This window comes from Carlito syrichta, unplaced genomic scaffold (genome assembly GCF_000164805.1).
Source record: "Carlito syrichta isolate Samal-C Ts95f unplaced genomic scaffold, Tarsius_syrichta-2.0.1 Scaffold315711, whole genome shotgun sequence".
NCBI classification, from domain to species: Eukaryota; Metazoa; Chordata; class Mammalia; order Primates; family Tarsiidae; genus Carlito; species Carlito syrichta.
In genome coordinates this window covers 878127-892108 of record NW_007259807.1, presented here as the reverse complement: position 1 = coordinate 892108, position 13982 = coordinate 878127, and the positions used below count along the sequence as shown (strand labels likewise).

At 36.9% G+C, this 13982-nt stretch overlaps 1 protein-coding gene across 8 annotated transcripts in view; it reads left to right on the top strand.

The window, feature by feature from the left end:
- The window catches only part of SNCAIP (synuclein alpha interacting protein), an 81633-nt gene extending 71363 nt beyond the window's left edge, over positions 1-10270 (top strand). For all 8 annotated transcript variants that reach the window (XM_021706526.1, XM_008073179.2, XM_008073178.2 and 5 more), the window contains one exon: positions 9703-10270. In XM_021706526.1, the coding sequence (XP_021562201.1) occupies positions 9703-9708 (6 nt within the window). In that variant the 3' untranslated portion in view covers positions 9709-10270. The remainder of the gene's footprint in view (positions 1-9702) is intronic.
- The last annotated feature ends 3712 nt before the right edge of the window (positions 10271-13982 follow it).

Sequence of the window (13982 nt, the reverse complement as noted above, 5' to 3'; positions counted from 1 at the left end):
AATAGAAAAAAACTATTGCAAAGATATCTTACAAAGATGTAATAAATTGCTGCCCTAGGAAAGCCGGCAAAGAACATGTAGAACTTGTGAACACTCACAAACCAACAGAAAGAGGGTACAGAGAAGAGACCTGCCTTAGAAACCAAAATCATACCACTGGACATATTCTTTTCAGCAAACTAATCCTGGTTTGAGGGGAGTCAGAACAAACAACTGAATTCTCCACCTCCACACTCCTTTCCTCATTCCCAAAAGTCCAGTTTTGAATTGTGTGACCTCAAGACAAATACATGTTCTATTAGTGTCATATTTGCACCACCTGTCTGCCGCCTACTGGATGTATTATAGTATATTAAAAGTAGAACCTAGACTGGATGCAGTGGCACACACCCAATCCCAGCCCTTTGGAAGGCCAAGGCAGGAGGATTGTTTCGCTCCAAAAATTCGAGACCAGGCTAGGCATTATAACAAGACCTCTTCTCTACACAAAATCCAAAAATTATTTGGGCATGGTGGCAGGTGCCTGTAGTCCCAGCTACTTGGGAGGCTGAGACAAAAGGATTGCCTGAGCCCAGAAGGTCAAGGCTACAGTGAGCTTTGATTGTGCCACTGCACTGCAGTCTGGGTGACAGAATGAGACCCTGTCTCAAAAACAAATCAAAACAAAAAAAGCAGAGCCTATCTTTAAACTCTCTTAAGACTGGAATTTGTTTGTTTTCAATAGGTTTAGGGTTTCAAATAGTTTGGGTTACATTGCATAGTGGTAAAGAACTTAGTAAAGTAGTCGGCACTGTAAACATTCAAGTTTCTGCTTAGAAACCATAGTTTCAATTTTAAGTCCTGATCTGAAGTATATTTTTCTGTGTTTCCCTTTCTCACCTACTGTCACTGGGCTCCAGGGCAAACCAGCAGGAGTTGAAAGGCTCAGCAAGGTACCTGAGCTTTAAGTGTACCCACCACTCCCACCTGTGCACATTGTACCCGACAGATGATTTTTCATCCACCTTCTCCTTCCTACCCTCCCCTTTCTGAGTCTCCAGTGTCCATTATGCTATTCTATGTGTCTTTACCAGATCCTTAGTTTAGCTCCCACTTATAAGTGAGAACATGTGATGTTTAGTTTTTCATTCCTGTTAGTTCACATATGATAGTGTTCTCAAATTCCATCCAAGTTGCTGCAAAAGACATTCTTTCATTCCTTTTTATGGCTGAATAGTATTCCATGGTATGTATCTGTTGATTGTTTCTTTTGCTATTCAGAAACTTTTTAGTTTAACTAAGTTCTACTTGCTTATTTTTGGGTTTTTTTGCATTTGCTTTTGGGGTTTTAGCCATAAATTATTTGCCAAGGCCAATGTCCAGAGCAGTTTTTCCTAGGTTTTCTTCTAGGATTTGTATGGTTCCAAGTCTGATATTTAAGTCTTTAATTCATCTTGAGTTAATTTTTGTATATGGTGAGAGATAGGGATCAAGTTTCATTTTTCTTACATAGCTATCCAGTTTTCCTAGCAACGTTATAGCATATTCCTTCCTACTGTATGTTTTTATCTTCTTTGTCAGAGATCAGTTGGTTATAGATATTGGGTTTATTTCTGAATTCTCTTTTGTTCCACTGGTCTTTGTTTCTCTTCTTGTACCATGCTGTTTTTGAGTTATTATAGCCATGTAGTATAATTTGAAGTCAGGTTATATGCCTCCAGTTTTGTTCTTTTCACTGAAGATTGCTTTGGCTCCATATGAACTTAGGATTGTTTTTTCTAACCGTGAAAAATAACATTGATAGTCTGATAGGGTTGCATTGAATCTGTAGATTGCTTTGGGTAATATGGTCATTTTAACAATGCTGAATCTTTCAGTCCATTAGCATGGACTGTTTTTCCATTTGTGTGTGTCCTGTACATTTCTTTCATCAGTGTTTTATAGTTCTCCTTGTAGAGATGTTCCACCTCCTTGGCTAAATATATTCCTAGATATTTTAGCTCTTTGGCTGCTATTGTAAATGAAATTGAATTTTTTATTTTATTCTCAGCTTGGTCACTATTGGTGTATAGCAGTGCTACTGATTTGTGTGTGTTGATTTTGTATCCTGAAACTTTACTGAATTCATTTATCAAGTCTGGGAGTCTTTTAGAGAGGAGTCTTTTAGGATTCTCTAGGTATAAGATCATATCATCGGCATGCAAAGATAATTTGATCTCTTCTTTTCCAATTTAGATTCACTTTATTTCTTTCTCTTGCCTGATTGCTCTGGCTAGGACTTCCAGTACTATGATAAATAGAAATGGTGAAAGTGAGCATCTTGTCTTGTTCCAGATCTGAGGGAGAATGCATTCAGTTTTTCTCTGTTCAGGATGACATTGACTGTGAGAAATTGTCCTTCTGTGCCTACTTTGTTGATCATTTTTATCATCAAGGTTGCTGGAGTTTATCAGTGCTTTTTGTGCATCTATTGAAATGATCACGTGATTTTTGTTTTTAATTCTGTGTATGTGGTGGATCATGTTTATTGACTTGCATATGTTGAACCATCCTTACATCCTTGGGATAAAGCCTACTTGATCGTGGTGGATAATTTTTTTTTTTTTAATGGGTTGTTGAATTCAGCTTGCAGTGTTTTGTTAAGGATTTTTGCATCTCTGTTCATCAGGGATATTGGTCTGTGATTTTCTTTTTGTGTGTGTATCTTTTCCTGACTTTGGGATTAGGGTGATGCTGGCTTCATAGAATGAGTTAGGGAGAATGCTCTCCTTTCAATCTTATGGAAGAGCTTTAGTAAAATCAGTACCAGTTCTTTGAGAGTCTGGTAGAATTTGGCTATGAGTCCATTATGTCCTGGATGGTTTTTGTTGGGAGACTTTCAATTACTGATTCAATATTGCAACTTGTTATTGGTCTATTTAGGGTTCCTATTTCTTCCTGATTCAAGGTTGGGGGATTATATTTTTCTAAGAATTTATCCATTTCCTCTAGATTGTCTACTTTGTTTGCATAGAGGTGTTCGTAATAATCTCAGATGACCTCTTATATTTCCATGGTATAAGTTGTAATGTCTCCATTTTCATTTCTGATTAAGCTAATTTGAATCTTCTGTCTTTGTTTCTTAATTCATCTAGCTAGTGATCTATCAATTTTGTTTATCTTTTCAGAGAACCAATTTTTGTTTCATTGATCCTTTGTATTTTTTTGTTTCAATTTTGTTTTGTTCTGCTCTGATGGTCATTATTTTTTCTTTCTTCTGCTAGTTTTGGGGTTGGTTTTTTAGTGTTTTGTTTTTTTTTTTTAGTTCCTTGAGGTGTGATGTTAGGTTGTCAATATGTGATCTTTCAGTCATTTTAGTGTAGGCCTTAGATGTTGTAAACGTTCCTGTGAGTACAGCTTTGGCTGTGTCTCAGAGGCTTTGATAACATGTGTCATTGTTATCATTTATTTCAAGGAATTTTAAAATTTCCATTTTGATTTCATTGTTAACACAAAGATAATTCAGGAGCAGATTATTTAATTTCCATATATTTGTTTGGATTTGAAAATTATTCTTAGAGTTAATTTCTAGTCTTATTCCACTGAGGTCTGAGAAGGTGCTTGATATAATTTCGATTTTTTTGAATTTTTTGAGACTCAATTTGTGGTCGATCATATGGTCTGTCTTGGAGAATGTTTCATGTGCTGATGAGAAAAGTGTATATTCTATAGTTTGGGGGTATAGAATGTAGATGTCCGTTAGATTCTTTGCTCTAGGATCCAGTTTAACTCCAATGTTTCTTTGTTGACTTTCTGCCTTGATAATCTGTCTTTGCTGTCAGTGGAGAGCTGAAGTCTCCATTATTGCTGTATTACTGTCTATCTCTTTTCTTAAGTCTAATAGAATTTGTTTTATAAAGCTAGGAGCTCTAGTGTTAGCTGCATATATATTTTAAGATGCTATGTCATCTTGCTCTCTTTATCATTATATAATAGCCTTCTCTGTCTTTTTTTACTGTTTTTAATTTAATGTTTATTTTATCTGATATGAGAATGGCTACTCTTGCTTCTTTTGAGTTTTTATTTTTGTAGAATATTTTCCCCACCCCTTTACCTTGAGTCTATAGGAATCTTTGTGTGCTAAGTGGATCTCTTAGTGGTACCAGATATTTGGATTGTGTGTTTTTTTTTTAATCAATTCTGCCAGTCTATATATTTTAAGTGGGGTATTGTAACCATTTACATTAAGGGCCAATAATGATATGTAAGGTACTATTCCACTCATCACATCATGTTGGTTGTTATTGGTTACCTTATTTTCTATTATGTTGGTGTTCTACAAGGCCTATGAGCTTTATGATTTCCAGCATTTGGCTTTTTTTTTTTTTTTGAGTTGGGGTCTCATTGTGTCACCCATACTGGAGTGCATTGGCACTCAATTCATGGTAGCCTCAATTCTTGGACTCAAGCAATCCTACCACCTCAACTGAATAGCTGGGACTACAAGCATGTGCCACTATGCCAGGCCAATTTTTTTTTTTTTAAGAAATGAGGTCTTGCTATGTTACCTAGGCTAATCTCGAACTCCTGGCCTCAAGCAATCCTCCTGCCTCGGCCTCACAAAGTGCTGGGATTACAGGCATGAGCCACCACACTTGGTGGTTTCCAGTGTTTTTCTACTGGTGCATTTTGACCTTTTGTTTCAATATTTAGAACTTGTTTGAGTATTTCTTGAAGAGCTGGTCTAATGCTGACAAATTTGCTCAGCAATTGTCTGAGAAAGACTTTATTTCTCCTTCACTTATAAAACTTATTTTGTGAGATACATAATCCCTGACTGACTGTTATTCTGTTTGAGAAGATTGAAGATAGGAAAGGCTGGAGTTTTAAAGAATCAATAGGCTGACTGAGGCTTAAAAAATACCAAATAGAAACTTTACCCAGTCACTTTTCAGTACTTACACCAAAAATCACTGCTGCAGCCAGTCCTTGGTGCTCTTCCATGCTGCAATGAGAACAGCACAGATCTATCATGCTACCTCCTTGAGTGCCACATCCCTGGATTGCCAGGCCTTCGATGCAATGTCATTTTTAGCTCTAAGCCAAGTATTTTGCTGTGCCAGCATAAAGCATGTCCTCTTCATTCAGGAAAACCAAAGTCAAGAGAGAATGAAAAGAAGATACGATTTAAACACGGCAAACCCTGTGAAAGGTATAATAAGAGCTTCATGAGAGCAGTGATCCCCAGTAGCATTCTTGTATCCCCCTTGTACCCCTATTTATAGCTTGGTGCCTGGTATGTGATAGAGACTTCACAAATATTTGGAGAGGCAAAGCTAGAAGAAAAGGAGGAAGAGGAGAAAAAAAGAAATAAGAAAACAAAAAGGGACTAAGTCTGTCAACCCACAGGAAAAGAAATGGTGTATTCTTTATCAATCTCAGCCTTTGGTTACAAGTCTACCTACTTACAGTGAGTCTCAGTTTGGATACTTCAAGTACAAGTTTTCATACTTTGAACCAGAATCCCATTATTTATTAGATGGGATTTATAGCTGTGCTCTCAGTAAAGCTCACTTTTTTGGTTATCCGTGGGAACAAGGTCTCCTTGTTTTTGGTTATCAGTGGAAATGTAGTGCATGCTGGGGACCATTTTACACTGAAGCTGTAAGTTGCTGTCTATTCACTATGGACTATGGAAATATGGAATTCATGCCTAGATGAGTCAGCAAGTTAGATTACTTGAAAAACTGTTATTTAAATTTAAGCCTTTTCTCTTTCCCAATTTTGGTCACTCAGAATGTGATTTCATATCCAAAAATGAAATTGAGGAGTAGCCAATTATCTGAATAATTCATGCCAGAATTACCCAAACACTTTTTGTTCTTTGAATACTGGTAATTCAGGACTAAGTAATTGAAGGGTTTAGGGAGGATTGAATTATCCTGATATTTTTCAGATAAATGCCTCAAGTTAACATTTTACTTGCTATAGACTCAGCTCTAATCATACTGGGTTTTGTCCTGCAGAAAAAGTGCTCATTTTAGTGTTCTTGACCACAGCACCCCTCATACTAAAGCAGAAGTGCCCTCATCAAAGTATAAACTATATTATCCTTAGACTACAATCTGAACATTCTTTTTAATTTTTTATTTTAATTTAATTTTTTTCAAAGTGATATACTTATTATTATTATTTTTTGAGTTGGAGTCTCACTCTGTCGCCCAGACTGGAGTACAGTGGCCGCTCCTGGCCACCGTAGCCTCGACCTGCTAGGCTCTGGCGATCCTTCCACCTCAGCCTTCTAGGTAGCTGGAATTACAGGCGTGCACAACCACATCCGGCTAATTTTTTGATTTATTGTAGAGATGAGGGCTCACCAAGTTGCCCAGGCAGATGTCGAACCCACAGGCTCAGGCAATCCACTCACCTCAGCCTCCCAAGGCGCGGGACTACAGGCTGAGCCACCGAGCCTGGCTGTGATATACTTATAATAATGATACTAGCATTATAACAAAAACTGTCTGTCCCTTCTGCCAAATTCACCCCCTTCCCTATTCTCACTCTCCCGAATCAACCACTTGGCTTTCTTCAGATGTCTTCTCTGGTACTCTCTATTTCTAAATAATGTACTCTCACAGTTTTCAGTTTTGGATATTATCCCTAGTGGCTATTAGCATCTTACTATAGACTAAAAATAATTTTGACACTTATAAACATTTGTAAGGCACTTACAATGTCCCAGAGAATATTTCAGGTACTTTGCACATATTTGCTGTTGTAATCTTCACAATGACACCATATGGCAGATACTATTATTGTCCAAATTTTACATATTGAAAACAGAGGCATAGAATAACAGTGTATATTGCCCAAGGTTACATAGTAATGATGGTAATAAATTGTGGAGCCAGGATTTGAATTCATTCTGGCTCCTAAGTTCATATTTATAACAACGAACCAGATTTGTCAAGCTCTATTTTAGCATACACACACACACACACGCACACACACACACACGCACGCACACGCACACACACACACACTTCCTCCCCATTCTTTAGGGCTAAATTAACATTCAGTTGAGTCCACGTGTTGTATTACGTTATGATGCATTTTCCAAACACTCTGCTGAAGACAAAAACAATCTTTCAGCATACTTGGACAACTCAGATTTTTCTCAGTTTCTCTGTGTTCATGGAGACCTTTTTCCCCTTGCCCCTATCTGCATGCTGCCATCAGACACTGCTTCACAATCGTTATACCAGACAGTTGTCTTTCATCTGCATCATCCTGGGAATGCCTTTTGCTTTCCTCCTGTTTAGACTCAGCCCTTATTTAGACTATTTCCTAAACCTGTCTTTTCCTTTTTTTTTTTTTTTTTTTGGTCTATTCTCATGCTTCAATAAGTGTATCTTTCTACCCAAAAAAAGTGAGTAGGTGCCAACATTTTTGAGGCCTTGCGTGTTCAAAAATATCTTCAATTTACTGGATTATGAGTGTTTGGCATGTGCAGAATTCTAGGTGGGAAATAATCATCTCTCTGACTCTTGAACACATTTCATTTTCTTTTGCTCCCAGTGTATCTGTTGAGAAGCCCCATTCTTCCCTTTTAATCCCTTAGGAGTTTTTATGATCTTTCTCTTTATCCCCAGTATTTTGGTTTCTTGATGCTTTGCCATGGTGTGGGTCTGTTTTCATTCCTGGACTGTTTTCAATCTGGAGCCCTAAATGCTTCCATTCTGGGAAATGTTTTGTACAATTTCTTTGAAAATATCCTCTCCTTCATTTTCTCTATTCACTCTTTCTGGAAATTCTCTTATTCTCATGTTGGTCTGGGTCTCAGATTTTCTAACTATTCTTCCCTCTTAATCTATACTTTGGCTTTTTCTAGTTTGACTCTCTAGGACTTGTTTTTTACTGAAATTTACCTTTTAATCTTGCTATTTAATTTTTTAATTTCTGCTATAATAGCATTAATTTTCAATAGCACCTTATTTGTTTTCTCTTGGTTCTTTTTTATAGCATTTTATTTGCAAATCTTATTTAAATTTCCATCTGGTAGAAGAACTGAAACTCACCATAATTTTTGAGTGATGATGACCACAATTGACTTTTTGAGACACCTGCAAAATCTAGAACTTCAAATGAAAATGCCTGTGATTTCTGTTGGTGACAGAGGCACAAGTACCTTTAATATTGCTGTGGGTTTTTGCCTTCATTCACAACTTAATAAAATGTTAAATTTCAGTTAGAAAAAAATTACAATCTAATGTTAATGCATATCTTTATTTTTACTTCCTTTTTATAAAAAGGTGCATACCAGGAGCACAGTTTTGCTACTTGCATTTTGTACCTAACATGTTGTAGGTCTTTATGTATTAGTGTATAGAGACCTTCTTCATTCTTTAACATAGTTACTGTCATCTTCAGAAGTACATGATACTCCTGGTTCCTGCATCTTGCAGTTTCAATCAGTTTGTTGAGTTCTCTGACTTCGGTTTCTGCTTTTTCTGGTGTGTTAATTCGATTCTAAATGTTCCTCCACTTTCTTGTTTCTGAAATATTATTGGCATTTTGTATGTTACCAACTTCCTTATTTGTACAGGTTTATGCTTTTTTTATTTCTTTATTTTCATTTTAGTGTTGTTTTCACAAGAAAGGGGTGATGTGTATATTCATTGTATCATGTTTAGTTAGTATCCCTAGAACACCGTTTGACCAGCTGGATTTTTCTTTCACCTTCTTCTCTTTCCCTTTCTTGTCAACGATCAACTCTCTAAATTTCTTTTCAGAGAAAATATAAAAATGAGAGTTTTAACTTTCAGATAATGATGATGATAAAATATATACTAGCACACTGAGAATAGGCTACTTGGTCTTTGTGAGCAAGCACAGTTTTGAGACCATAAAACTATACTTGGGGTTTTCCTGCACCAAAACGTGGCCTTATGTTATTGAATACCATTGCCAGAAACTGTTTGGTTTTGTCTGGTACAGCAACAAAAAGTAATTTAGTAATATGTAGGATTGCCCAACCTCAGGAGATACTTCTTCTCAGGAAGATTTTATACCCAGTATGGGACTAAAATCTCATAAAAAATGAATGCACCTACTCTGAGGAAAATTTATTTGAAAAGTGAAGCAGTCCCATGGCTTGAGTTTGTACTCTTTTTCCAGAGACTTACTAGGTCTCAAATTTTGAGGGAAAAACAACATTATTGTTCCCTAGCTTCTTCTTTTTCTCATAGATTTACCTGCTTATGATCTTTCAACATGCTACTATTCAGTAATCACACACCCAAAGAAAAAACAGTCTTCTTTAAACTTCTGAAGATTCAACCTTGTTGAAAAATTTAAAATGTCACTAATAAATCCATGTCAATGAAATATAATTATCTCTTATTTATGCTCAACCAACAATACTATACTTCCCATCTTGCTTGACTCTGATAAAATTCCCTTGTCTGTAGAATGCATGTACTTCAGTGTGTATGACTGAGATACTACTTCCATAGCTGGATTAAAAAAGCATTCAGTAAGTGTACGTTGTTATATGACTATTGCTTTTATTGTTTAAAGAGTGGTTTATAAGAAAACAGAATAAATTGCCTATTGGAATGAAGTGTTCCTCAGTGTGGTTAGTGTGAGGATAATTTCCATTTTTGGTGAGCTGTTTAGTGGTATTGTCTTGTAACTTGACCATAGTTTTATCTAATTTTGGCCTGTGGTTTCTCTTCTGCTTAGGCATGATGACATCAATAGAAAAATGAAGAAATCCTACAGCATTAAGCACATTGCTGAGCCAGAGTCAAAAGAACTCTTCTTGTAAATCAATTTTTTTAATTATCTCTCAATGATACCCTTTGGAAACCATTGGAAATTTCTGGACTATTCTCTATGGAAATAGAACCATAAGAACAATGCCTCACCAGCAGAAGAACAGAATATCAGGATGCCTTAAATTTATAACAGTAGACTATATAAGGTGCATTTTTTGGGTGGTACCTGTAAATATAACTTGTTTTTTAAAGAGATGTTGTTTAAAAGCATGATTGGGAAAATGTATGTTTTTTAAGATTAGATTGATTCAACCTACCCACAGGACATTCAGCAAGCCACTGATGCCATTTTGTATTTCTTCAATTGCATGAGTATTTGCTAATGTTGGTTGAACTTCCCTTTCACTATAATATGGGCAGATTTGGCTCAGCAACTCAATGAGACCAGGTCAGTGGTATTGTTTTCTGTCAAGAGTGTTTTTTCTGTCGTTTCTACTTTTTGTATAAAGGAAATAAAACAATGTTAACAGCCACCTATAAGCTTGGGGCACCTACTTTCTAACAAATCTGTGATGTTCTAATGTCTAAGGGACTTTCCAAGTATTTTGATTGCCGATATTTGATTTCAGGAGCAAACTGCCCCGTTTAGCTGTTTTCCCATAGGGGTCAAATAAAACATTCTATATTTCATTAAGTACTAAGGGATCAGACAAGTATATAAAGTAAGTCAATTCCTTCTGCCGTCTCAAATCTCAGCGTTGACATGGGAAAATGCTAAGGACAACTAAGGATTTAGCCCCTTCTTGGGTCACTTTTTTTTCTGCCTTTAACACATTACGAGGCCTGTCTAATCCCTTTAGGAGACAGTGTGGAGCCTGAGTTCATAACAGCCCTATTGTTGATGCAGCTCTTTCAATCCATGTAAGCAGTAAGTTCCAGAAGGTTTCCTTCTATCATGTAAAAATATATTTCTGTTGAAACTTCAAGAGTTTTATTTTCAAAGTCTTGGCATGGCCTATAAGAGGCCTGTCAAGTTTCAGTTTGAAAGTAGAATGTGTTCTTACCAGTAGGAGGGAGCACTGTATGCTATTACAGTTATAGCAATGTTACTGCAGTTAGATCAGTCAAATGCGAACCATTCTGTATCCTGGTGCACAAAGCAGACCAGATTACTGAATTAGGAAATAACTTTGCATATGTAGGTCTGACAAGCTTGGGTTTGATGAAATGCCATTAGATATCGAAGAATGAGCTCATATCTGAATGTCTTTTATGTACCAGAAGCTATTATATGGTCATGTTACTGCCCCCCTTTTATAGATTAGAACATTAAACTTTGGAAAGCTTAAGTCCTGTGTCCAAGGTAACACTACTAGTAAATGGTATACCTAGGCTTTGGTACAAGTTTTCCCATTATCCCCATTCCACTAGGAAGCTTACACTATATGATCTCCTTAATGCATTGGCCGCTGGGCTAGCACACAGGAAGCATGAGTTCTGGTGTTGGCTCTTCTTCTGACAACTCTTTGATCTTGGGCAGAGGACATTACCTCCTTGACAAATCTGAAGAAGGACAAGACTGACCTACATACACATCTAGGAGGTGGGTTATTTTCAATATACAGAGCAACGTACCTGTGAATTTCAGTTTATGGGCTCTGTCCTTTTTGGGGGTTCTGTGAGTTGTTACTGTTAGAGCCTGGTGCCATGGATGGTTCTACATTTCTCATATAGTCTTTTCCCCAAATGCAATTGCCCTCTCTCTAATTTTTGGTCTCTTGGCCCTTTCTGCCCTCTTTGATTGCGATCTCATATTTCACTGCTCTGTCCTATCGCTTGAAATATATTCTCTAATAGAGATTGTATGGCAAGAATATGTGAAATGTAGATTCCCTTGTTTTCTACTTGGTGCAGAGGAGGTGACACTGGAGTCACACAGTAAGCCAACCTTTGAGACTTGGCTTAAAATGAGGCCTCAAAGAATTAGCACCTAGATTGTGCTCTCTCTGTGTCCCAGAGGCCCCACTATCATTCTTAGACTGTGTTTTTAAATGTGAAAGATAAAGGGGGCCAGTATTCCACAGAAATTTCATAAGCAGATAGATTTCTCAATTAAACATAGCAAAGTAAATTTCAAGAGTTTGAAAGAAAAAGATGCTACTGTGACTTAGAAAAACTCTGGCAATTCAATTGTCTAGTGACACTAGCATTTTAAATCCCACAGTACTAAGTACAGAAGAACAAATAATAAAAGAGTTAAAACAGAAAAAGTTGAGCAGATTCCGATCAACCAGAGTGTGGGATAATGCATTCTATGTTGAATAATGTTGCTAAGATACTAAAAATGCTGACCTTTATATCATTCGAGTACGTATATTTACTGTTCAAGTTTCTTATGAGATGGATAAATTGTGGTTACTTGAAATTAGTAGAAATGATGTTTTCCTCAGCACAAACATTGTTTTTTGCAGCATTTTAAAAAATGAAAACACAAACTTTAATTTTTCTGTAGAAGCTGAGACACATTTCCATGTTAAAGAAAGACAGTGTGTGTTTCCTTTTAATAAGCGGAGCTTTGGGGCCCCTGCCCCAGCTCCCTCCCATTGGGCTAGTAAAATGAGAGAAGCTCTATCTGCATGCCTAATTACATGCAGCAAAGGAGGAAACTCAGCTCCATTGTAAAAAACAATCACATCTGTCAGCATCTTTTAAAGACTGGCTTCTTTTATGTCACTAAAGGGACTTGTATTGCCAAAGTTCAACACAGCAAATTAAGAATGTTTCTCATAAAAGATAACAAGATGCCAAGCTGTCACCACTTTGCATGGGTTGAATTCCCGTTATTTGCTCTCATAAAACGGTATCAAGAATGCAACCCAAATAAGAGAGTTCTAGATGTGTGTCACAGGGTTGATAGTGGGGATGAAACTTTCAAAAGACACCTTCAAGTAAGATTTTGAGAGTCAATTTTTTTCTCAAAATGAATAATCATAAGCAACATGATGATATAGGCTAGAGGAAGTAACTATAAATATCTAAACCATTCCCTAAAAGTTGTCTTGATACAAACTGGATTAAATGTTTTTTTTTTTAGTGGCCACCTGTATGCTTAATGTTGAGTTAGCAGAGCTAAGTAAGCATAAGGAATTATTGCAACAATGTTGATACCATGAGGCCCCTATAAAAATGGAGTTCACACTGTCTGTAGCCCATAACTCTCATTTGTTGATAGGTCTATCATTTTGGCCTGTGTTGTCTCTGGCATTATTTCCCTTTATTCTTTAACTATTGCACAGTTTTATATATCTTTTCAAGCACTTGATTCCTGTCTCCTAATGAGACCATAAATTTGTTGATTTCAACAGAATATTTGTATCACCTCTCATAGATGGCAGATAATAAGTACTAACAATTTCTTTCAACACCCTTATAGTCATCTTTCTTTTCCTTTCATTTATTCCCCATTCTTCTTCTTCCATCCCTTCCTCATTCTCCTTCTCTTTCTTTCTCCCTCTTTCCTTCCCTCCCTCACTCTCTCACTTCCCTCATTGCTGTCATCTTCCTTCTCTTTTATTTCTCTCTTCTTTGCCCTCTGTGCACATGATCTCTAAACCCTCTATGCAGGATCTTCCTTGGAAAAGACCTGGCAGAGGAACTGCAGTAAGTGGAAATGTGCTGAACACAGGTTTACACAGAAAAGAGATCACCTTTCCAGAGCAAGTAAGTAGGACAAGCGTCTTTCCATATGCTGATATACTCAACAAATTATGATTGAGCCCATGCCAAAAATGAGGCCCTGTGCTATACACTGTACTTAAACAACAACAAAAAAAGATATGTGAGTTGGTGTCAACTATAGTGGAGGTATACAAGGCTAGACAAGTCTACCAAATTGTGCATTTAGAGAGACTTGGTAAAAAGACTATTCCAATCAGTTTATAGCAGTGGTTCTCAAACTTCGCTGCACATTATTATCACCTGGGAACTTTAAAAATGTCGGATGCCCAAGCTGAATCCCAAACAAATAAATCGTCTCTCTGGGGTGGAACCCAGAAATCAGTATTTGTAAAAAAAAAGAGAGAAACAGGATTTAAATGTGCAACCAAGTTTTATTTTTTCAATTGACAAATAAGAATTGTACATAAGCCGGGCTCGGTGGCTCAGCTTGTAATCCCGCACCTTGGGAGGCTGAGGTGAGTGGATTGCCTGAGCCCGCGGGTTCGAGACCTGCCTGGGCAATTTGGT